This window comes from Equus caballus, chromosome 2 (genome assembly GCF_041296265.1).
Source record: "Equus caballus isolate H_3958 breed thoroughbred chromosome 2, TB-T2T, whole genome shotgun sequence".
Taxonomy (NCBI): Eukaryota; Metazoa; Chordata; class Mammalia; order Perissodactyla; family Equidae; genus Equus; species Equus caballus.
In genome coordinates, this window is record NC_091685.1 from 71,834,223 (window position 1) to 71,859,813 (window position 25,591).

At 37.5% G+C, this 25,591-nt stretch overlaps 1 protein-coding gene and 1 non-coding gene across 35 annotated transcripts in view; one reads left to right on the forward strand and one right to left on the reverse strand.

The window, feature by feature from the left end:
- The window catches only part of NEK1 (NIMA related kinase 1), a 220,044-nt gene that overhangs the window by 20,489 nt on the left and 173,964 nt on the right, over window positions 1–25,591 (forward strand). For all 34 annotated transcript variants that reach the window (XR_011436683.1, XM_070261349.1, XM_070261372.1 and 31 more), the window contains 5 exons: window positions 15,722–15,805; window positions 18,395–18,462; window positions 18,594–18,680; window positions 21,107–21,161; window positions 23,310–23,510. Coding sequence is in view for 33 of the 34 variants with exons in the window: in XM_070261349.1 (XP_070117450.1) it covers window positions 15,722–15,805; window positions 18,395–18,462; window positions 18,594–18,680; window positions 21,107–21,161; window positions 23,310–23,510 (495 nt within the window). In the remaining variant the exon portion in view is untranslated. The remainder of the gene's footprint in view (window positions 1–15,721; window positions 15,806–18,394; window positions 18,463–18,593; window positions 18,681–21,106; window positions 21,162–23,309; window positions 23,511–25,591) is intronic.
- On the reverse strand, window positions 19,684–19,786 carry LOC111772629 (U6 spliceosomal RNA). Its single transcript, XR_002806633.2, has one exon. It is a non-coding gene; the product is annotated as a U6 spliceosomal RNA (small nuclear RNA).

Consider the following 25,591-nt stretch of genomic DNA (forward strand, 5'->3'; position numbering starts at 1 on the left):
AAAAAATTTGGCTATTTAATCAAAGTAACAAAATATTTTAAAATAAATAAAGATGGAGAGGATTTGGGGAAGATGGTACAGGAGGAAGCTTTAGGAATCTGTGTCCCCACCTACACAGCAATTTTTGGTGGCAGAATCTGCCTGAAGTAACTGTTTTGGATCTCTGGAGTCTGTTGAAGGCTTCCAACTTCACGGAAAGGCTTGGATGTTACATTGCGGTTAGTTTTAATCAATTTCAGCTCTTAGCTAGGTAGCAGCAGCTACCCATTTCCTACCTGCCAGCGCCAAGGCAGCCAGCCATGCATGCCTTCAGAAGCAGCTTGCAGGCACCTTCTAGGAACCAGGGTGGGCAAAAAGGTCCCTGTGCTTCAAATATTAGGAATCTGTGCTCTGATCATTGATTGCTACTTCTGATCTCAGAGGTGCAGACAAAGAAGCGGGCAGCCATTGTTATTGCACCGCCTCCCATTGTTGCAAGTCCCACCCCTTCTAGCTGAAGTGACTTACTGGGGACTTAAAGGACCAGTACCCCTTTTTTTCCCTGCTTCATGTCTTTTTTCCCATTTGGGGAGCCAGACATTAAAAATGAATACATTCAAAAGCAAGTACATATATGAGGGAAATTAGAAAGTCACCATGTATACCCAGGGAAAGATGCAGTCTCAGAAAAGACCTGAGAAGATTTTAAGTTTAACCTCAGGCTTATCCTCAGCTCAGAGACAGCATACAACAATCAACAAAAACAAAAAACAGCAGACCCTGGGGAAGGAAAGGAATCTGATTTCCAGAGTTACCACATTATTAGACTTAAATGACTACTTTTCAACAAAAAACTGCAAGGAAGAAACAGAAACATATGACCCATTGAAAGGAAAAAAGTAAACTAACAGAAATTGTCTGTGAAAAAGACCTGATGGTAGATCTACCAGACAAAGAGTTTAGAACAACTGTCTTAAAGATGCTCAAAGAACTAGAGGAAAACATGGAGAACGTCAAGAAAACAATGTATGAGCAAAATGAAAATATCAATAAACACCTAAAAAGAAACCAAAAAAGAAATTCTTAAGTGGAAAATTACAAAAACTGAAATGAAAAATTCATTAGAGGGATTCAAAGGCAGATTTGAGCAGGCAGAAGAAAGAATCAATGAACTTGAAGCAAGTACAATGGAAGTTATTGAGTCTGAGGAACAAAAAGAAAGAAGATTGAAGAAAGGCGAATAGAGAATAAGGGACCTGTGGGATAGGATCAAGCAGACTAACATATGCATTGTAGGAGTCCCAGAATGTGAGAGTGAGAGAAAGGGGCAGAGAGAATATTTGAAAAATTACAGTTGTGCACTGCATAATGATGTTTTGGTCGATGATGGACCACATATATGATGGTGCTCCCATAAGATTAATACCATGTAGCCTAGGTGTGTAGTAGACTGTACCATCTGAGTTTTTGTAAGTACACTCTATGATGTTTGCACAATGACAAAATTGCTTAATGATGCATTTTTCAGAATGTATCCTTCTTGTTAAGTGGCACATGACCATAATGGCTGAAAACTTCCCAAATTTGATGAAAGTCGTGATTATAAACATCCAAGAAGCTCAGTAAACTCCAAATAAGATGAACTCAAAGAAACCTGTACCAACACATTATAATCAAATTGTTGAAAGACAAAGAAAGAATCTTGAAAGCAGCAAAAAGAAAGTGACTTATCACATACAAGAGAGCCTCAATAAGATTTTCAGCAGATTTCTCATTAGAAACTTTGGAAGCCAGAAAGCACTGGACTCATATATTTAAAGTGCTAAAAGAAAAAAACACTGTCAACCAAGAATCTTGTATCTGGCAAAATTGTCCTTCAAAAAGGAGGGGGAAGTTAAGACATTCCCGGGTGAACAAAAGCTGTGGGTATTTGTTACTGCTAGACTTGCACTGAAAGAAATGCTAAAGGGGTTCCTGCAGATTGAAATGAAAGGATGCTAGACAGTGACTCAAAGCTGTATGAAGAAATGAAGATCTAGTAAAGGTAAATACATGGGCAGTTATAAAAGCTGGTATTATCTTAACAACAGTTTGTAACTCCCCTTTTTGTTTTCTGCATGGTTTAAGAGACTGATACATTTTTTTGAACAGCTGTTCTTGTCACTTAAATGTTTGATAGAAAAACACCTGGAAATAAATGACTTTCACAAGGAAATATCTTGTACCATTTGCCAAAAAAGGAAGGGGAGCATGAATGGCTACAAGTAAATAACTTTGCTATTCCATTAAAAAAAATTAATAAGGTACAGATTTCAGATATGTAGGAAAGGTACCTTTTATAAAAGCCTGATTCTTTACTAAAGGTCTAGTCAGCTTTATTGTCTTTGTTTTAATCCAATATGAATGCTGTGGTTAACTTCAGCTGTTTTTTTCCCTTTTGACTCCCTTCACCCCTTTTTTCTGCCCACCACCCCTGCCTCTGGCAACACCAATCTGTTCTCTGTACTATGAACTTGGTTCTTTTGTTATTTTTAGATTCCATATATAAGAGAGATCATACGATATTTGTCTTTCTCTGAGTTATTTCACTTAGCATAATGCCCTCAAAGTCCATTGTGTTGTTGCAAATAGCAAGATTTCATTCTATTTTATGGCTGATAATACTCCATTGTATATATATCACAATTTCTTTATCCATTCATCCATTAATAGACACTTAGGTTGTTTCCGTATCTTAGCTGTTGTAAATAATGCTACAGTGAACGTGGGAGTGCATATATCTTTCAGACTTAGTGTTTTTGTTTTCTTCAGGTAATTGCTGGATCATAAGGTAGTTTTATTTTGAATTTTTTGAGGAACTTCCATACTGTTGTCCATGGGGGCTGCACCAATTTACATTTCTACCAACACTGCACAGGGGTTCGCTTTTCTCCACATCCTCACCAAAACTTGTTATTTCTTGCCTTTTTGATAATAACCATTCTAACAGATGTGAGGTGAAGTGCTAGCTCATTGTGGTTTTGATTTTCATTTCTCTAATGAATAACGATGTTGAGCAATTATCTGTCCAAAAGCTAGTATTATTGTAACTAACCTGTAACTCTACATTTGTTTTTCACATAATTTAAGAGACTAATGCATTTTAAAAGTTACCAGTGTATGTTTTTAGACACACAAAGATGTAATTGTATGAAGATGTAATTTTGTGACATCAGCAATTGAAAGGAGTAGAGTGAAGATGTAAAGGAGCGGGGTTTTGTATGTTATTGAAGTTAAGCTGATACAAATGTGAATTAGAGTATTATAATTTTAGGATGGTAAATGTAATCCCCATGGTAACCACAAGGAAAATAGGTATAGAATATATATAAAAGGAAATGAGAGGTGAATTTAAATATTTCACTATAAAAAATCAACTAAACACAAAAGAAGACAATAATGCAGTAAATGAGGGAAAGAAAAGCTACAAGGCATGTAGAAAACAAATAGCAAAATGATAGAAGTAAGTCCCTTCATGTCAGTTAGCCTTAAAAAGGAAGGAAATTCTGACATATGTTTACTGCAACATGGATCAACCTTGAGGACATTATGCTAAGTGCAATAAGCCAATCACAAAAAGATGAATACCATACGATTCCACTTATATGAAGTACTTAGAGTACTCAAAATCATAGAGACAGAAAGTAGAATAGTGATTGCTGGGGACTACGTGGGGAAAGGAATGGGGAATTATTGTTTAATGAGTATTGAGTTTCAGTTTTGCAAGATGAAAAGAGTTCTGGAGCCGGATGGGTGGTGATGGTTGTACACATTATGAATGTACTTAATACCGCTGAAGTATACACTTAAAAATGGTTAAGATGGAGAGGCCAGCCCCGTGGCCTATTGGTTAAGTTCAGTGTGCTCTGCTTGGGCAATGCAGGTTCAGTTCCCGGGTGTGGACTAACACCAGCTCATTGGCAGCCATGCCGTGGTGGCGACCTGCATATAAAATAGAGGAAGATTGGTACAGATGTTAGCTCATGGTGAATCTTCATCAATCCTCAAGCAGAAAGAGGAAGATTACAGAGGCCGGCCCCATGTCTGAGTGGTTAAGTTTGCATGCTCCCCTTCAGTGGCTTGGGGTTTTGCTGGTTCGGATCCTAGGTGCAGACATGGCACCACTCATCAGGCCACACTGAGGCAGCATTCCACATACCACAGCTAGAAGGACCCACAACTAGAGTATACAACTATGTACTGGGGGGACTTGGGGAGAAAAAGCAGAGAAAAAAAAAGAGATTGGCAACAGTTGTTAGCTGAGTTGCCAATCTTTAAAAAAAAAAAAAAAAGAGGAAGATTGGTAGCAGATGTTAGCTCAGGGCAAATCTTTGTCAGCAAAAAAAAGAAAAAAAAGGTTAAGATGGTAAATTTTATGTGCATTTTACTACAATCAAAAAATTGAAAAAATTTACATGAAGGCAATGCAATTATAAGGTTTGTTAGTTCTCTCATAGGTGAGGAACTTTTGTTCAAAAAAAATAATCAAATGATAAAGTCAGCACAAAGCAGAGAAAATTATTCTGATGGACCTGGAATATCTGCTTTCTGGGCAGATTACACAGAAGGTATATAGTAAATAAGCTTATTACCTCTTATTAAGAGCTCTAAGATCAATTTATGTTTCTAATAGACAGCCAACATCTATCTTTTCCTTGATAGAATATTTGGCAGTAAAAGTTTCTCACACTTTTTTTAAAAGATAAACCTATCAAAACGGAGCACACTTTAATAAAATTTTAAAACATTTCTTTGCACAGAGAAACCTGAGTTTTGGAGCCGAGAAGGTGGATTGTGCTATTGTTTTGTTCTATAGTAATGAAAATCTCTAAAGTCTATAGTAATGAAAGAAGTAATGAAAGACTATAGTAATGAAAATAACATGTAAACGTAAAACTGTAATTTACACAAGTGTTTGATAATTACTATATGGTGTTTGGGCTGGTTCCATATTTTATAATATTTGAATTTGAAAGCCTTTTTGAGCAAGAGAATGCCATTATCCCAACAGTATTTCGTAAATATTAGTATGAACTAATGTGTTCAAGGAAGTCAAAAGGAGAGATTAGAAGCAGGGTTATAATGTAAGGGCCTCCTTCCCCAACCCAACTCCAAGTAATCAAACCCTCGGGTAGTTAGTCTGAACCGAATAGACAGAGGGAATGGAAATGTAGCCTGTATGCTTACACTTGTACAGGCTGTGCTTTCCTCCTCAGCTTTGTTTATACCTTCCATCGGCATTTAGCTCTGGAATCCCCTCTTCTGTCCAATTTTATTACCTCCAGGCTGAGTTGGCTGCCTTTCTCTGCTTCTTCAGCACTTGGACCATCCCCTCTGGTTTGCTTACTCATCTCCCTCAGTAGTCTTTGATAGGGGTCAGCAAACAGTGGCCTATGGGCCAAACTCGGCTGACTGTCTGTGTTTGTAAACAACGTTTTATTAAAACAACAGTTACACTTCTTTGTTTGTATATAATCTGTGGCTGCTTTTTTGTTGTTGTTGTTGTTGGATGTCAATTTTTACTCGTAGTTTTAAAGTGGTTTTATGTAGCATTTTATAGATTGTGGGGTTTTGTTTTGTTTTAGCTTTTTTTTTTATTAAGGTTATGAAAGTTAACATCCTAGTGAAATTACAGTTGTACGTCATTATTAGTCATGTTGTAGGTACACCACTTCACCTCTAGTGCCCTCCCCCACCCCCCTTTCCCCTGGCAACCACCGATCAGTTGTCTTTATCCATATGTTAACTACCACCTATGAGTGGCATCATACAGAGTTCGTCTTTCTCTGTCTGGCTTATTTCACTCAACATAATGCCCTCAAGGTCTATCCATGTTGTTGTGAATGGGACGCCTTTGTCCTTTTTTATGGCTGAGTAGTATTCCATTGTGTGTGTGTGTGTGTGTGTGTGTGTGTGTGTGTGTGTGTGTGTGTATATGTATACCACATCTTCTTTATCCAATCATCAGTTGCTGGGCACTTAGGTTGGTTCCATGACTTCGCTATTGTGAATAATGCTGCGATGAACATAGGGGTGCATGGAACTTTTGGAATTGCTGATTTTAGGTTCTTAGGATAGATACCCAGTAGTGGGATGGCTGGGTCATAAGGTATTTCTATTCTTAACTTTTTGCGGAATCTCCATACTGTTTTCCATAGTGGCTGCACCAGTTTGCATTCCCACCAACAGTGTATGAGGTTTCCCTTTTCTCCACAGCCTCTCCAACATTTGTCAGTCTTGGTTTTGGATATTTTTGCCATTCTAACAGGTGTAAGGTGATATCTTAGTGTGGTTTTGATTTGCATTTCCCTGATGATTAGTGATGATGAGCATCTTTTCATGTGTCTATTGGCCATCCGTATATCTTCTTTGGAGAAATGTCTGTTCATGTCCCCTGCCCATTTTGTAATTGAGTTTTTCGATTTTTTATTGTTGAGTTGTGTAAGTTCTTTGTATATTATGGAGATTAACCCTTTGTCAGATAAACAACTTGTGAATATTTTTTCCCAATTAGTGGGCTGTTTTTTTGTTTCAATCCTGTTTTCCCTTGCCTTGAAGAAGCTCTTTAGTCTGATGAAGTCCCATTTATTTATTCTTTCTATTGTTTCCCTCATGTGAGGGGTTATGGTGTCCGAAAAGATTCTTTTGAAGCTGAGGTCAAAGAGTGTACTGCCGATATTCTCTTCTAGAAGGCTTATTGTTTCAGGCCTAATCTTTAGGTCTTTGATCCATTTTGAGTTTATTTTAGTAAATGGTGAAAAAGAATGGTTGATTTTCATTCTTTTACATGTGGCTGTCCAGTTTTCCCAGCACCATTTATTGAAGAGACTTTCTTTCCTCCCTTGTAGGCTCTCAGCTCCTTTGTCAAAGATTAGCTGTCCATAGATGTGTGGTTTTATTTCTGGGCTTTCAATTCTGTTCTATTGATCTGTGCATCTGTTTTTGTACCAGTACCATGCTGTTTTGATCACTGTAGCTTTGCAGTATGTTTTGAAGTCAGGGATTGTGATGCCTCCAGCTTTGTTCTTCTTTCTCAGGATTGCTTTAGCAATTTGGGGTCTTTTGTTGCTCCATATGAATTTTAGGATTCTTTGTTCAATTTCTGTAAAGAATGACATTGGAATTCTGATTGGGATAGCATTGAATCTGTAGATTGCTTTAGGTAGTATGGACATTTTAGCTATGTTTATTCTTCCAATCCATGTGCATGGAATGTCTTTCCATCTCTTTATGTCGTCGATTTCTTTCAAGAAGGTCTTGTAGTTTTTGTCATATAGATCTTTCACTTCCTTGGTTAAATTTATCCCAAGGTATTTTATTCTTTTTGTCGCGATCGTGAATGGGATTGAGTTCTTGAGATCTTTTTCTGTTAGTTCACTGTTAGCATATAGAAATGCTACTGATTTGTGTATGTTGATTTTATACTCTGCAACTTTGCTGTAGTTGTTGATTGTTTCTAATAGTTTTTCTATGGATTCTTTGGGGTTTTCTACATATAAGATCATGTCGTCTGCACACAGCGAGAGTGATTCCTTTTATTTCTTTTTCCTGCCAAATTGCTCTGGCCAAAACCTCCAGTACTATGTTGAATAAGAGTGGTGAAAGTGGGCACCCTTGTCTTGTTCCTGTTCTGAGAGGGATGGGTTTCAGGTTTTGTCTGTTGAGTATGATGTTGGCTGTGGGTTTGTCATATATGGCCTTTATTATGTTGAGGTACTTTCCTTCTATACCTATTTTATTGAGGGTTTTTATCATAAATGGATGTTGGATCTTGTCGAATGCTTTCTCTGCATCTGTTGAGATGATCATATGATTTTTGTTTCTCATTTTGTTAATGTAGTGAATCACGTTGATTGACTTGCAGATGTTGAACCATCCTTGTGTCCCTGGTATAAATCCCACTTGATCATGGTGTATAATCTTTTTGATATATTGCTGTATTCGGTTTGCCAAAATTTTGTTGAGGATTTTTGCATCTATGTTCATCAGTGATATTGGCCTGTAGTTTTTCTTCTTTGTGTTGTCTTTGTCAGGTTTGGGGATCAGCGTGATGTTGGCTTCATAGAATGTATTAGGGAGTGCTCCATCTTTCTCTATTTTCTGGAATAGTTTGAGAAGGATAGGTATTAAATCTTCTTTGAATGTTTGGTAGAATTCTCCAGAGAAGCCGTCTGGTCCTGGGGTCTTATTTTTGGGGAGGTTTTTGATTACTGTTTCTATTTCTTTACTTGTGATTGGTCTATTCAGATTCTCTATTTCTTCCTGATTCAGTTTGGGTAGGTTGTATGAGTCTAGCAATTTATCCATTTCTTCTAGGTTGTTCAATTTGTTGGCATATAGTTTTTTATAGTATTCTTTTATGATCCTTTGTATTTCTTCGGTATCTGTTGTGGTTTCTCCTCTCTCATTTCTAATTTTATTTATTTGAGACTTCTCTCTTTTTTTTTTTTAGTGAGTCTGGCTAAGGGTTTGTCGATTTTATTAATTTTTTCGAAGAACCAACTCTTTGTTTCATTGATCCTTTCTACTGTGTTTTTTGATTCAATATCATTTATTTCTGCTCTAATTTTTATTATTTCCCTCCTTCTACTGACTTTGGGCTTTGTTTGTTCTTCTTTTTCTAATTCCGTTAGGTGTCATTTGAGGTTGTTTATGTAAGATTTTTCTTGCTTATTGAGGTGAGCCTGTATTGCAATGAATTTCCCTCTTAGGACTGCCTTTGCTGTGTCTCAAATCATTTGGTACAGTGTGTTTTCATTTTCATTTGTCTCCAGATAATGTTTGATTTCTTCTTTAATTTCTTCAATAATCCATTGTTTGTTCAGTAGCATGTTGTTTAGTCTCCACATTTTTGGCCCTTTCCCAGCTTTATTCTTGTAGTTGATTTCTAGTTTCATAGCATTATGATCAGAAAAGATGCTTGATATTATTTCAACCCTCTTGAACTTATTGATGCCTGCTTTGTTTCCCAAGATATGATCTAGCCTTGAGAATGTTCCATGCGCACTTGAGAAGAATGTGTAACCTGCTGTTTTTGGATGAAGTATCCTATATATATCTATTAGGTCCATCTGATCTAATTTTTCATTTAATTCTATAATTTCCTTGTTGATTTTCTGTCTGGATGATGTGTCCATTGATGTTAATGGGGTGTTGAGGTCCCCTAGTATTATTGTATTGCTGTTGATGTCTCCTTTTAGTTTTGTTAATAGTTTCTTTACGAATTTTGGTGCTCCTGTGTTAGGTGCATATATATTTATAAGTGTTGTGTCATCTTGGTGGAGCATCCCTTTTATCATTATATACTGCTCCTCTTTGTCTTTATTTGTTTTGCTTTAAAGTCTACTTTGTCTGATATAAGTATGGCAACACCTGCTTTCTTTTGTTCATTATTAGCTTGGAGTATTGTCTTCCATCCCTTCACTTTGAGTCTGTGTTTGTCTTTGGGGCTGAGGTGTGTTTCCTGGAGGCAGCATATTGTTGGATCTTGTTCTTTGATCCATCCTGCCACTCTGTGCCTTTTGATTGGAGAGTTCAATCAATTCACGTTTAGAATGATTATTGAAACGTGGGGGCCTACTGTTGCCATTTTATCACTTGTTTTCCGGTTCTTTTGCATTTTGTCCTGATGGAGAGCTGTTACTTTGTGTTATTGTCCTTCTGCTTATCTCCTTTGTTCTGGATTTTGTAACCCCTTTCCTTTGTTTGATTTTTCAGGAATGAGGTGCTTCCTGAGCATTTCTTGAAGAGGAGGTTTTGTGGTGATGAACTCCCTTAACTTTTGTTTATCTGGGAAAGTTTTTATTTCTTCATCGTATTTGAAGGATATTTTCACTGGGTAGAGTATTCTTGGCTGCAGGTTTTTGTCCTTCAGAGTTTTGAATATTTCATTCCAATCTCTTCTAGCCTATGAGGTCTCTCCTGAGAAATCTGCTGATAGCCTTATGGGGTTTCATTTCTAAGTTATTTTCTCCTGCCTGGCTGCCCTTAGTATTTTCTCTTTGTCATTGACTTTTGCTAGTTTCACTACTATATGCCTTGGGGTTGGTCTTCTTGCATTAATAAAGTTTGGAGATCTATTGGCTTCTGTCACATGAAGTTCCATCTCTCTTCCCAAGTTTGGAAAGTTCTCAGCTATTATTTCTTTGAACAGGCCTTCTGCCCCCATCTCCTTCTTTTCTCCCTCTGGTATACCTATAATCCTTATGTTGCATCTCCTAATTGAGTCAGATAATTCTTGGAGAGTTTCTTCGTTTCTTTTTAGTCTTAGTTTTCTCTCCTCCTCTGCCTGCAGCATTTCTATATTCGTATCCTCCAAATTGCTAATTCTGTCCTCCATATTATCGACCCTGCTGTTCAGAGAGTCCAGATTTTTCTTAATCTCCTCCATTGTGTTCTTCATCTCCAGTATTTCTAATTGGTTCTTCTTTATAGTGTCAAGCTCTTTTGTGGCATAGCTCCTGAACTCACTGAGTTGTCTATCTGAATTCTCTTTTAACTTGTTGAGTTTTTTAATAATGGCAGTTTTGAAATCACTGTCATTTAGGTTATGGATTTCATTGTCTTTGGGATTTTCTGGGTGCTTATCATTTTCCTTTTATTCTGGAGATTTAATATATTTTTTCATACTGCTTGATGGCGTGGATTTGTGCCTCCGCATAGAGATAGAGTTTAGTCGCTGCTTCCACTTATTGCAACTGGTGTGTGTGTGGGGGGGCAGCTGTTTAAAGTGCACCAACCAGGAACCCTGTCAGCTATTACTGACTGGACCTGGACCCCTCCTCGTAGTCACAGAGGTCCTGTGGGGTCCCTTGGCCGTTTTGGGGGCACTCGCAAGGGGGCCTCAGGCTGCTGATGCCTACTGTTGCAGCCCACTTAGACGCGCTCCCTCTTTGTGGTCTGCAGCAGTGTTGTGGGCTTTCCCAGCAGCCAGGAGCAGGATCACCTATAATCACGACTTTTACCCTAACAGAGCCCACAAGATCACACTGTAGGTCCCAGCAGAGCTATGGGTATCTTCTGCAGTCTGTCGTTAGCTCACCTAGCTGTGCTACTTTTGCCCCAGGGCCTTCCTGGCTTGCGATTGCCAGTCGGGACCTCTCCGCAGAGGCTTTCGCTGAGGCTGCTGTAGGAACCTGGAGTTCCCCCCTGGGCTACGTAGCCATTTCACTGGAGCTCCACTCTGCCCCACTCCAGTCTCACAGGATCTCTGGGAGCCCCTTGGCTCGTCTGGGACACGGCCAGAGTCCATGGGCCTGGCGGTGGCTTGTAAGCTGCTGCCTTGTGGAGAATTCTGCTCTAGGGAGCTTCCTGGTGTTCCAAATGCTGGGTGGGGCCTCCCTGCCAATGGCAAGCAGAGGCCCTCTGTGCTGAGGGGTGCAGGACCCTGGAGCATCCCCCCAGGCCGCAGAGCTGGGTGTTGGAGCTCCACCCAGTCCCCAAGCACATCCACGGGAAGTCCGGGCACCCCCTGCACCAACCCATGCACTGGAGACCGTGGGCCCAGCAGCAGCTGGCGGTCTGGTGCCATGCAGGGGAATCCACCCCCCGGGAGCTTCCCTTTGTTCTGGATTCTGGGCATGGCCTCCCTGCTAATGGCGAGCAGAGGCTTTCCCTGCTGGGGAGGTGCGGGACCCCGGAGCCTCCACCCGGACCGCAGAGCCAGGTGCTAGAGCTCCAACCGTGTCCCCAAGTACATCTGTGGGAAGTCCGGGCGCCCCCTGCACCGACCCGTGAGCCAGAGACTGTGGGCCCAGCAGCAGCTTGCGGTCTGGTGCCTTGCCGGGGAATCTGCCTGCCGGGAGCTTCCCTTTGTTCTGGATTCTGGGCGGGGCCTCCCTCCTAATGGTGAGCAGAGGCCTTCCCTGACGGTGGGTGCGGGACCCTGGGGATTCCCCCTGGGCTTAGGTGTAATTGTGGGGGGCTTGAGTAGGGCTGTTGTCATCTGTTTCCACCATCGCTCCGCTGGTGAGTGCACACTCCCTCCCTTGGTGTGTGGTGATGCTATGGGGGAGTCTGCTGGAAGAGAGCCTTCTGCAGGAACTATGCTGTCCGGGGGTTGGGGGTCAGAGAGTTTTCACCTATTTCCACCTCCTCCTGGGGGGAAGTCCGTCTGCCTTCCGATGTATAGTAGCACGAGACTCTTAGGCGTCTTGAGATGCTATCTGGATATCCTTTGTTAATCGGTGAATGTCCAATTAGTTGTAGATTCGACGGGGGAGAGACAAAGAATACCACTCATTCTGCCATCATGGTCCTGCCTATTAGCACATTCTTATTGCAATTGTCCTCTTAAATGGGTTGGTACCCAGTGTAGCTGGTTGCTAGGCTCAGGGGCGTACAGTTGTGATAGGCCTGAAGCCAACAAGGCTGATGTCAGTTCTCTTAGGAGTGCAGGTGAGTAGGGCTAGCCCTTGGCATGGAGGCACTCCCTTCTTTCAGGCTTTGGAATGTGGGCCTGATCCTTTTTATGGCTATTTGTGAAGCACAAGCCTTCTGCCACCGATAAGCCTCAACCCCCCTCTGGACCACATACACAGTCAACACAGTCCTGGTCCATGCACACTTCTCAACCCCCTGGAGCATACCCCACCGCCACACTGCAGAGGCCCCCACCTCTGCCCCAATGCCCCCCACAGTTCACCAGGTCCTCACACAAGCCCTGCCCCACAGAGGCAGACACCTTTGCCTGCCTGTAGAGGATCAAGGCATTCAGTTAATACAGGCTGAAAAGTAGCCTGAGAGCTTGCTGTTAGGTGGGGCCAGTCCCTAGGGTGGGTTGCCTGCCCTGGCTGAACTGGATTAAATCTGTGCTCTAGTGGGTGTGGCAGACCCCTGGGCTAACAGCCCAAGGGATGCACCTCAATGGCCCCCACCTGTGTCCGTATCAGCATGCCTGGACCAGCTCAGAACAACGGCCCCCATCAATGTCTCAGTCTCCGGAGAGGATCCTCCTCTCACCAAGATGCTCCCAGAGCCCACCAGGTGAGTCTCGTTTCACCAAAGGACAGTCAGCCTTCTCTCTGGTGATTTTAGGTTGCTGCAATGAGTGAGTTTGTGCGTGGGCCCTTTAAGACCCAGATCTTTTCGACTTTCAGTCGATAGCTTTTCTGGGGTGTCCTCGCTGCAGTTAATAGCCAGCAAAGCCAGACAGTAAGACCCCCCTCTCAGTTGGGCTGAGTCCGAAGGATGGTTATAGCAGTATTGCCCCTGCTACGGACCTCACTCCTCCAGGGAGGGCTGCGTACCTTAGGTTGGCTCCGGCCTGGCCAGCTGAGAAGCTCCGCTGCTCCCAAAGGTGGCTTTTTTCCTCTCTGGCCGGAGTTACTGCCTGTTCTGCTTTCGTCAGGACTGTCCCTTGTTGCGGGGCTTCTTTTTATCCAGTTTTCAGTTTTCAATCCAGGGTGATTCTTCCTAAAATTGTTGTAACCTGGTTGTGTTTGTGGGAGGAGGCGAGTTCAACCTCTGCTCACAGCTCCATCTTGACGACAACTCAATCTATGGCTGCTTTTACGCTGCAATGCCAAAGTTAAGTTGAGGCAGAGACCCTATGGCCTGCAAAGCCTAAAATATTGATCATCTGGCCCTTTATAGAATAAATTGGCTGACTCATGGTCTATGAGGTTATTTGTTAACTTTTTTTGCCGATTCCTGCACCTACTAGGTACATTGTTGGTCCTGAATACATATTTATCAAATTATAAAGGAGTACAGGTATGGGAAGTCTGGTAATGACAAACCCCATCTGTAAAATGAGGCACAGGTGATTTCTAAGATGTGTTCTTGTTCTCCTGGTAGGCTGTGTAATGGTAAGACTCAAGTGTGCTTTATTTTCATCTTTTTGTACTTTGTCCTGTCCCTTCCCTGAGGGGTTGAATTAATTACTCTCTCAATGTACATACTGCTGTTATAAAGCTTGTGCAGTTTATTATCGGTATTTGTTTATAAGTATATTTCTGCCACCATATGAACTCAGAGTCAGAGAATGGTGTTTCACTTTTCTACCTATGGTGCCTTATGTGAATATGGAAAGGAACTTAAAAATCTGTGTAGTCCTCAGTAAATATCTTTTGAACTGAACTGAGAGGTTTGTTTTTTTAAAGAAAATTAATTTTAGGTTATTTTAATGTAGTATTTTTTTTTTAAGTACTGAAGAGAGAAGAGTAAAAAGAAGGCTTCTTACTTACCTTTTATCCTGTCTTCTGAAAATTCACTTCCCTGAGGTCAACACTGTTAACTGATGGGTGGCAATCGTTCTGTGCTTCCTTCCTACACACACACACACACACACACACACACACACTCTCTCTCTCTCTCATGTACATATATAGAGAGTTCAGCTATGTATTATACATAAACATATACCTTAAAAAAGTGCTGAGCATACTATTCTACAACTTTCTTTCTGTCATTTAACAGTATACACAGAAGTACTTCATTCTTTTCAGTGGCTGCATAATATTTCTAGTACGGTGATATCACAATATATTTGACCAGGATCCTTGATGATATTTAGGTGTTTACATTTTTTTGCTCTGATGAACAGTGCTGGGGTAAACATCCTTGTACATATCCTTTTGTACTTGTGATATTGTATCTCTAGAATAAATTTGAAATTCTAATTGCTCTTTCAAATGATATGTGAATTTAAAATTTTTATATACTTTGTCGCGTGACTAATTAACTTTTCCACAAACAAGGTGTACAGAGACTTATTTCCCCACATTCTGACCAACACTGTGTGTTATTTCACTTTTTCAAGTTAAAATGGTATCTTGTTTTAATTATTATTCTTTTTAATTTGGAGGATATTGGTATTTTCTGTGCGTGTTCATTGGTTTATTTTTCCTCTGTCATTTGCCTTTCCAGTTTTTTGTCTGCTTCTTATTTTGGCTGCTAAGTCTTTTCCTTAGAAATTTGGAAGAACTTCTGTGTATTAGAGAATTAGCAATCTATCAGTTATGTTGAAGGTATTTTCTCAAATAATTATTAAACTTGATTATGTATTTTGCCGGGCAGATGTTTTGAATTTTATGTAGTAAGCTTTGTCAGTCTTTTTTCTTGTGACTTGTGGTGTTTGTGTCATGTTTTGAAAGTCCTGCTTCAATCAAAGATCATAGAAAATTAACTTATGTTTAATCATTTTATAGTTTAATTTTTTCATGTTTAAAAATGTCATCTACTTGGAATTCAGGACTGAGGTAGAAATTAACCCTTTTTACTTTCAAGGGCCAACTCCAGAGAGTGTGTTTATATTTAGTGAATGTGGGGAGACAAAAAAGTCAGAGATGTCTCCCAAATTTCCAGCCTGATTTTTTCCTCATGTGATTTTCATTTATGTAGAAAAAAGATACATTTAAAAACAAAGTCATCCACCATCCTACTATCATAAAATATAAATTATTTCCAGTTTTCACTCTTCTCTGAAAATTTCTTTCCATATTTATTCTGATTTATAAAAGATGCTTCAGTAGCAGTCTCTTACATTTTAAAGTTAGTGTGTGCCCAGCACATAGTGTCAGTTGCTTGAATATCTACTTAACGTTAATGACTACAAACTAAAAATAGATTATAGCCTAAATTTTTTTTAAGGATTTAGTTCCCCTCAACCCCAAATATTCCTCAGTCTTTTTAATAGTCAAGGAAAGACTACTATGAAATGTGAATTGTAAAAGAAATGACAGATTTGATTTTTCCCCTCTAGATTCTGGATTGGTTTGTACAGATATGTTTGGCCTTGAAACATGTACATGATAGAAAAATTCTTCATCGAGACATAAAATCACAGGTATGTTAATTCCGTCATTAATAATTTCTAAATGGATATGGACATGGGGCTAGCATAGTCTTGGGGCAAAATTTTGGAACCCAATCCAGTTTGCATATCCTATAAATCTTCTTCATAACCATCATGTGTTTGATCTCCTCTCTACTTCCTAAATCTTCCTCTTTCTTGGTTTATTCTCTCATTATGTTGGAAAAAATCCAAAAAATGGATGTGTGGAAGCTACGTTTTTTTGAGATTTTGTGTGTCTGAAGATGACTTTATTCTCTTACTTTAATAATAATTTGGATATAAACTCCTAGGTTGGAAATTGTTTTCCTGCAGAATTTTAAAGATACTGCTCATTTGTCTTTTGAATTCTAGTATTACTCTTTAGGAATTTAAGGCCATTATGACTTCTTATCCTTGTTTCTTCTCTCTGGATGATTTTAGAATATTCTCTTTGTCCCCATTGTTTGGAAATTTCACAGAGTTGTACATTGATGAGGTTCAGCTTTTATTCTTTATTCTGTGTATGGGTTTTTTTGTCTTTTTTTTTTTTTAATGAGTAAGGTTGGCTCTGAGCTAACAGCTGTTCCCAATCTTCCTCTTTTTGCTTGAGAAAGATTGTCACTGAGCTACCATCTGTGCCAATCTTCCTCTATTTTGTTTGTGGGACGCCACCACAGTGTGGCTTGCTGAGCAGTGTGTAGGTCTGTGCCCACAATCCCAACCCAGGAACCCCAGGCCATGGAACCTGAGCACACAAACTTAACCACCATGCCACCAAGTCGGCCCCTATCCTGTGTACTTTTGACCTCAGAATGTATGTTTCCTCTGGAAAGTGTTTAGCTATATTTTTTTAAAATATTGTTGTTCACTGCCTTCATGGGCGTCTTATGGATTTTTTTTCCTAGACGTGTTTTGAAACTTCTTTATCCTTTCAAGTTATCCTATTTGTTCTTTCACCTTTTATCTCTGTGTCTCTCTCAGCTGCATTTTAGGTGAATTTCTCAACCTTCTTTCTAGTTAACTAAATCCCTTTTTAATTTTGTGTAAACTAGTGCTTATCTCATTTATTCACTTTTTTATTACATTGACTATTTTTTTCTCTCCAGTATTTTTAAATGCTTTCTCATATACATCTCTTTTCATTCTGGTTGTTTTGTGTTTCATAATGTCTTGTTCTTTTTAAATGAATATCTGTTCCTTCATTTATCTCTGCAGTTTTCTAAACATGTCTATGGTAAAGTTTTTGTTGAACTGTTTCATAAAATTCTATCTGAAGTGAATTCTTGTTCTGATGATTGTATTGGCTGTTTTTCTTCGCATTAGACTTCTTCATGTATATTGGATTTTCTTGGGGGGAGGGCAGGCTCTTTTGTGGAGATGTTTTGTCCCCACAGCCCACTCATTTTGCATAGAGGTTTCTTTCATGGTTGCCTCATGTGGGCTCTCTAAGTTCCCAGGGAAGGGAGTGCACAGGGAGTTCATTCCTGGTGTCAAGGCTGTGTGTTTGTCTTCTTACCTTCTTAGGCCTGCAGCTTCTAGCCTAATAGTCCCAGGATGAGAAGTAGAAAGAAGAGAAACTGTGATGGGAGCTCCATACCCCATCTTTCCTGTCCCTTGACCCTCTGCCACCTTATTCCATTTCACCCCATCTTACTTACTCCACTTAACCTCACTTTATGTCATCTTTGGCTATGAGCATGTCCCTGAGTCAAGTCTCCTGACTGATATGGAGTTTAATTCATATTACCCCAAAACTCCTGGCTTCACTGATAGAGCATTGGAGTTCTGTATTTGCTAATGTAAATCAGGTAAATTACTGGAAAATTTTAAGGCTTTATTGAGATATATTTTATATACCATAAAATCCACCCACTTAAAGTGTACAGTTCAGTGATTTTTAGTGTATTCACACAGTTGTGAGAGTATCGCTGCTCTCTAATTCCAGAACATATTTTATCATTCCAAAAAGAAACTCTATACTCATTAGCAGTCTCTCCCTATTCCCCCTCCACCTGGATCCTGGAAGCCACTAACCTACTTTCTGTTTCTATAGATTTGCCTATTCTGGACATTTTTTATAAATGGAATCATATAATATGTGACTTGGCCTATTTTAAAATTTGGTTTTCTTTTATTGTTATTGAGTTGTAAGAGTTCTTTATTCTGGATACAAATTCCTTATCAGATACCTGATTTGCAAATATTTTCTCCAATTCTGTGGATTATCTATTCACTTTCTTGATGATGTCCTTTGCACAGAAGTTTTTAATTTTGATGAAATCCAATTTATCTATATTTTCTCTTTTTGCTTGTCCTTTTGGTGTCATATCTAGGAAACCATTGCCTAAACTAGTGGCACAAAGATTTACTCCTGTGTTTTCCTCTAGGGGTTTTATAGTTTTAGTTCTTATATTTAGGTCTAGAATCTATTTTGAGTTAATTTTTGTGTATGGTGTGAGATAGGCGTCTGCATTCATTCATTTGCATGTGGATATCCAGTTATCCCAGCGTATTTTTTAACTGGATTCATTTTTATGGAAAAAGTTCTGAACTTGGAACTGGACTATAATAGTATTTCTGATTTTTTTCTCTTTTTTACAGAACATATTTTTAACCAAAGATGGGACAATACAGCTTGGGGATTTTGGAATTGCTAGAGTTCTTAATAGGTAACATCCATTTTAAACTTTGTTTTAATATAATGTTTTCAGTGAAATTTTAATTCATGATGATGTATACATGATGATTTGTAATATCTTTAAGTATCTTAAGTGTCTACAATAATGCTCTTTTGTTCTAGTACTGTGGAGCTGGCTCGAACTTGCATAGGGACTCCATACTACTTGTCACCTGAAATCTGTGAAAACAAACCATACAATAATAAAAGGTATTTAAAATGATATTCATTACATGATATATTTCCTTTCAGTCTTTCTCTGTTGTATTTATTAACCTTCAGAGTATTATTCTAAAATCCATAATGCACATATGTAAACATATATATACTTTTTTTAATATATGATGAGGAGAATTGAAAAGAAGCTATTTCACTATCTTACTAAAGGAACTATAGAAAGAATCACTTTATTATTTAAGTGATAGTTGGAAATAAAATGCTTTCTTTGGTCTTTCTCTTTGTAATAGTCACTTCCTATTGAATTATAATAGTTAATATTTATTGAACACTTACTGTATACCAGGCACTGTTTTGAATGCTTTCTATGTATTAACTCTTTTAATCTTCACAATAACTTTTTGAGTTGTAGGTATTCATCATTAGTCATTTCCTTATAAGGAAAAATAATGTGGAGAGATCCTGGGCATCTGGCTCCCAAGCCCGAATTCCTGTCCCTGAGCTATCCTATGGCTAACAGATTGTCCAATATGGGGATGGAAAGAGGAATTCTGCCGCTGAATTCGAATTACACTTTATTTTCTCTCACTTTTTCTAATTGAAAAATCCCAACCAAGAAACATTGGTCTTAATTTTGAAAGCACCTATAGAAGCCGCAAGGAAGAAAGTGGTGGCTGGCAGTAATGCGTGTATGCATGATTGTTATCCCCCCACCCCCACCCCCCAGCTTTTTTTTTGAGGGTGGAGAGAAGTTGTATTTTCAACCTGAGCAATAGAGGCTGAGACCATTATCCTAACAATGTATTTTTGAAATCAATTTAAATCACACTAATCAGTCTAGTCTATGGAATGTATTATTAGTGGATATTCTAAAGGATACCAGCATTTTCTTTGAGCTAAAGTAATTTTACATTTTAAAGCTATTTCTGTCTCTTGTGGATAAATCAACTGTGAAAAATATCAGTCTTTATCTTTTAAATTAGAATGGATTTAATCATCCATTGGAGAATTTTATATAAAATTAATTTTGTGGGAAAAACGCTTTAAAAATCTAATGGATTTGTGTGTCATCCTTGTGCAGGAGCCATGCTAATCTTCTCTGTATTGTTCCAATTTTAGTGTATGTACTGCTGAAGCAAGCATAGCACAACTAGAAGGACCTACAACTAGAATGTACAACTGTGTACTTGGGGGGCTTTGGGGAGAAGAAGAAGAAAAAAAAAGGATTGGGAAGAGGTGTAGACTCAGGTGCCAATCTAAAAAAAAAAACACGAAAAATATAACAGATGAGCATATTTTTCTAAATGTATTTTAAAGTATTAATAGGATCATTAGTTTAATGTTTTTGTTTATACTGTTCAGTATGTAACATGTACAAATCACTAAATAGCTTAATTTCATTTCCATTTTTCCCAGCTGAATCTTGAAATTAAATAGATTTGTGGGGTACGAGTTTATATTTGTAGATTTTTTTGTGAGAGTTCAGGTAAAGATAACCTTAGGATTTCAATAATGGATTTTATTCTTTTCCAATAAGTTCAGCTTTCGGGAACAGTGGATTTGCTTTTGTTGACTTCTGAGAGCCACTGTAGCTCTGAACTATGAGGGTTTTTTCATCCTTTTAAAAAGTGGAAATGGTCCTTTTTTTTTTGAGGACGATTAGCCCTGAGCTAACGTCTGCTGCCAATCCTCCTCTTTTTACTGAGGAAGACTGGCCCTGAGCTAACATCTATGGCTATCTTCCTCTACTTTATATGTGAGACGCCTGCCACAGCATGGCTTGACAAGCAGTGTGTAGGTCCACACCCAGGATCCAGAGTGGCAAATCCTGCGCCACTGAGGCAGAACGTGCCAACTAACCGCTGCACCATCAGGCTGGCCCGTGGTCTTTTCTTCTTTTCTTTTCATTATAAAAATATCTACTTAAAATAAAAGAGAGGAAGAGACCATGTATAAAGAAGGTAGTGTAACTAAGTCTTTAAATTAGGATAAAATAAAATAATACATTTACTCTTTCATAACATTTCAGTTGGCTGTCACAAGTTTATTCTTGCTTAATTTTAGTAAATTAATATTTTTACATTCATTAAAGCAGTATTTTGCTTTTATAATATTTTCTAAGTCAGAGTATTTTGCAAATAATTGAATATAGCAGTTTGACTTGTGAATAAAATAACTAAATGGAATATCCATGAAATTTACTCATTTTGTTCTTTTAAATATCAAATTTCTATCATGAAGAACTTTAAAATAATTACTTGAGCAAAGATTCTTTTTATAATCTGGGATAGCTGCTTTTATCATTTGGTTATGGTTGAAATTTTAAATTTTAAACGATGTCTTATGGAACTCATATTTTTGCAAAGTATTTTTATGCTGTTCTTGGTTCCTTTAAATGAAAAAAATTTTTAAGTAAATTCTGATACCTAGAGAAAATTTCTCATCTTTTTCTTTTTTAGTGACATTTGGGCTCTGGGATGTGTCCTTTATGAGATGTGCACACTTAAACATGCAGTAAGTAGAATTTTCTGAGATGTTTTAAAAATTATGTCGAAAAGTACCTATAATATTTCTATTTTTAAAAAGTTACAAGTCATCTTTCAGGTGAACCTCTTGTGTTAGAAATTCTTGTGTCAGTTTTAAAATTTCTCCTCTGAAGTATAAATTTAAATTGATTTTCTTTTAACATATATGCATGTATTACATATGCATGTTATATATTTGTTATTATATATGTATCATACTTTTTTCCAGAAAATTATTTCTAAAGGCAGAAGTAAATTTGCTATCTTTTTAATGTTAGATTCATACAGGAATTTGATATTTTAGCTTAACAAATTTTATTAGTTTCATTTTAGTAATTTCTTTCAAAACACCAAAATTATTTGAGTTTGGAATTTAAATTATCAAACAAATGCTTTTTAACATACTCATTGAGAGATTTTATCAATTTAAATACTCTTTAGTTCAGAGTATTTAAAATTTTCACTTTTGAGACTTTTTTGAGATAGCACGTAATACACTAAAAAGGGGAAGTTCTAAGCCTAAATAGGTTGAATTTTAATCACTTTCTGTTTCAAAAATCTTGCTTTTTAAAAATGCTTCCCTCATTGATTAAACAATCATGTATTTTTGTTACAGAAAACTTAAGAAAGTACATATAAATATAAAGAAGTGAATATTAAAAGTAATTCTTCCAGTCAATAATGAGTACTTGTAATATTTTGAGGTTACCTTCTAAAATTTCTTCTAGATTAATTTATAGAATGAGATTTTTTTTTCCCCCTCAAAAATTTGATTATATTGTATAAGCAGTTTTAGCGTGTTCTTATTGCCTGATATTATTTGGAGAGTATTATTCTTTGTTGTGTTTCTTCAGGGTTGCATGTTCTTCTACTCTGTTGCCTTAGGTTTTATTTTTCTTTCTTAAGGCGAAAAACATAGACTGCCAAAGTGATGTGGGATGGTAGTTATCAGATCTGTATTTGAAGGAATTGGTCAGTTTTTCTGTGACATGTAGTCATTTTAGGTCTAAATGAGTGTATTTTTTAAAAATATTTTCATCTACATTGTTCATCACTGTTGCTTCTATGTTTTGGAATTGTTTACTCTTAAGTGGACACATGAAATTAAGTAATTCACTAACCTTTATTTATGAAGAATATGTCAGTTGAGAAATAAATGAAAATTCACTGTAGTGAAGGAATAAGAGTAACCTATCTTTTTGCATTTAGGATTCCTTCTTAGGTACATAGATATTTCTAGACATTTGAATTGTATTCAAATTTTAATAAACTGAATGACATATTTTAAATGTGACAGGAGAAGTCAACATTGAACAGAACTCTTTTATAATTGGTATAGTCACCAATGCCTTATTTATAGTATGTTTTATTTCCTTATGTGTATGTTAGGAACATATTGACAGTGTACAACTGTTCTATACTATTTTAGCAGAGATGACAGAAGCTTAATTTTACTTACTTTCAAAATGAAATCTTTAGATTTTAAACTGCCCCGCCTCTGTTTGTTTTTTTTTTTTTTCTTTTCTAACTTCAGGTAGAGATTATATTGTGTTAAATCCTGTAAATATATATTCCTGTTAATATGGCTCATAATCTCCTTTGGAATGTTTGCCACATTGCTGATTCTGTGGCTTTTGGGAGCATTACATGCTTAAAAAAAATAATGGGAACAGTGTTTAAAAGGAAAGTAATTTGTACTTTTGTTTATTTTATTTCCACAAATACTTTTAGTCCTGTAGTTAATTCTTGTTCTAGTTACTCCAGTAGGGGCCCAGGAAGGCAGGTCTTAAGTGAAGGCCGCCAGGTTTGTTTGTTTTACCATCTTGGTTGTTGTCATGTTTTTATAAAATCTTCATTTTAATTAATACCTGTATCCCATCTTTTTGTGTTTTGAATAAAAATTAGTCTTATAGCAAGTTATAACATTTTAGGAGGACTGCTGGTCTCTTTTAAATATGTTTATAAATAACTAAGTAAACCTTGCTGATACATAGAGAACATATGCTGATTAAAATATTTGGAACAGGATTGTATTTCTGTTGTATTTTGATAGGAAAAGAACTGTTTTTCCTTGTTTATATTCCCATTTTCAATTTATGTACATTTAATATATGTTAATTTATTTTCTGGATTTTAGTTTGAAGCTGGCAATATGAAAAACCTGGTACTGAAGATAATATCTGGATCTTTTCCACCTGTGTCTTTGCATTATTCTTATGAGCTCCGCAGTTTGCTCTCACAGTTATTTAAAAGAAATCCTAGGGATAGACCATCAGTCAACTCCATATTGGAGAAAGGTTTTATAGCCAAACGTATTGAAAAGTTTCTCTCCCCTCAGGTATGTTCTTTTACTTTATTAAAATTGAACAGTAGGGTTATGGTGCTTAACTAGGACATGCCCTCCCCTGTTTTGACGAGAGTACGTCAGAATCTTTGAGTAATGAAGCACCTTTTTCAAACTACATTGGGGTCACCTTCCTTACCATTCTTTTATAACTCCTCCCCTTCCTGTTTGCTTACCAGTTGTGAATCTGTAGGGAGGAAGAGATTCCTCTTGTGTGTCTTGTCTTAACAGTTAATACTTCTGACACTTCTGATGACCAAATGTGTGGTAGTTTTCCCACACCAAGCAATTCTGTGACATTGGCTGGGTGTCTTAGAATTCAATTTAGTTCTGACACTATTTACCTAGGATAGCATCAAATCCCACAGGTTAAGGGCTCAGTCCCACAAGACTGCCCCCACTTTAGAAGCCAACGGCAAGTCCAGGTTGTTACCTGTGCTTCTAACTGACCAGCTATATATCAGAGGTTCCCACGATCCCCCTCCTCAGGTTCGATTAATTTGCTAGAGCAGCTTACAGAACTCAGAGAAACATTTACTTACATTTACCAGTTTATTATAAAGGATACATCTGAATGGCCAGATGAAAGGGGTACACAGGGCAAGTTCTGGAAGGGTCTCAAGTGTAGGAGCTTCTGTCCCTGTGGATGTGGGTTGCACTTCTGGCATGTTTACAACCCAGAAACTCTCTGAATCCCGTCCTTTTGGTTTTTGTGGAGGCTTCTTTACGTAGACGTGATTGATGAAATCGTTAGCCTTTAGTGATTGATTAAACTCCAGCCCCTTTCCTCCTCAGGGGGAGGGGACCATCCTTAGGGGCTTTCCACAAGTCACCTCATTAACAGAAATTCAGATGTGGTTGAAAGGGACTTGTTATGAAAAAAAAGACGCCTTTATGCTTTTACCACTTAGGAAATTCCAAGGTTTTAGGAACTGTATGCAAAGAACTAGATGAAGACCAAATATATATTTATTATAAGTCACAATAGCACAGAATCATTCCTCTGTCTCTTGGGTTTCTGTTGTTTTGTTTTCTGATTTTTTTTATTGTGCTAAAGTGTATTTAACATAAAATTTATTATCTTAAGCATTTTTAAATGTACAGTTCAGTGGTATTAAATACTTTATAATGCTGGGCAACTATCACCACCGTCCATCTTTATAATAGTTTTCGTCTTGTAAAACAAACTCTATACCGATTAACCAGTAACTCCCCACTCCCCTCTCCCCCAAGCTCCTGGCAACCACCTTTTAACTTTGTCTTCTTGGGTTTCTAGCTGTAAAATTATTAAACCTTTCTGTGCCTCACTTTCCTCACCTGTGAACAATAGGATTATAAATATATTGCCATCATGAGGTTTTTTACAAGAATTAACAGTGATAAAGCACTTTACTTTTATTAAGTAAAGTACTTAATGTCTAGCACACAGTAAGTGCTCAATGTATTCAATATATATTAAATGTTATCAATATATCACTTTATTATCCTAATATAAATATATCATCATAATTTATATGATTACAGTTATATTCTACTTGATAGAAAATGATTGGAAACCATTGTTCTATGGGCATTTGTATGTGGGTGTAATAGATTGTTGACTCACGATTTTTCCTATAGTACTCACATATAGGTCCAAAATAAATATTTATTGAGTTGAATTTAATTTTAATTTGCCAGGATTTACGAAAAATCTCTATCAAATAGCATCAGTTATTGATATAAATACAATCATCTGAAACTGGAATTATTTTACATGTTTTGTATGACTTTTATTAATTTTAAATGATCACTTAAATTCTTCTGTAAATCAGATATCTAGCAAACTCATAGTTTTATTGTGAGGAAGGTGCCCAAATCCTCTGGCTTAACAAAACATCTGTAGGAACAAATACTCTTCAGAAAACAGAGATGTGGGTTTAAGTATTATTACCAGGAGAACACATTGGTAAGCAGGAAAGCCAATTAAAATTTGAAAGTTAAAAGTTACTTGTATAGGACATAGCAACAGTCTCTGAAACGTGGGTGTCTTACAAGACTCCTTTGTTATAAAAAACATTTTAAAGGACAGTTTT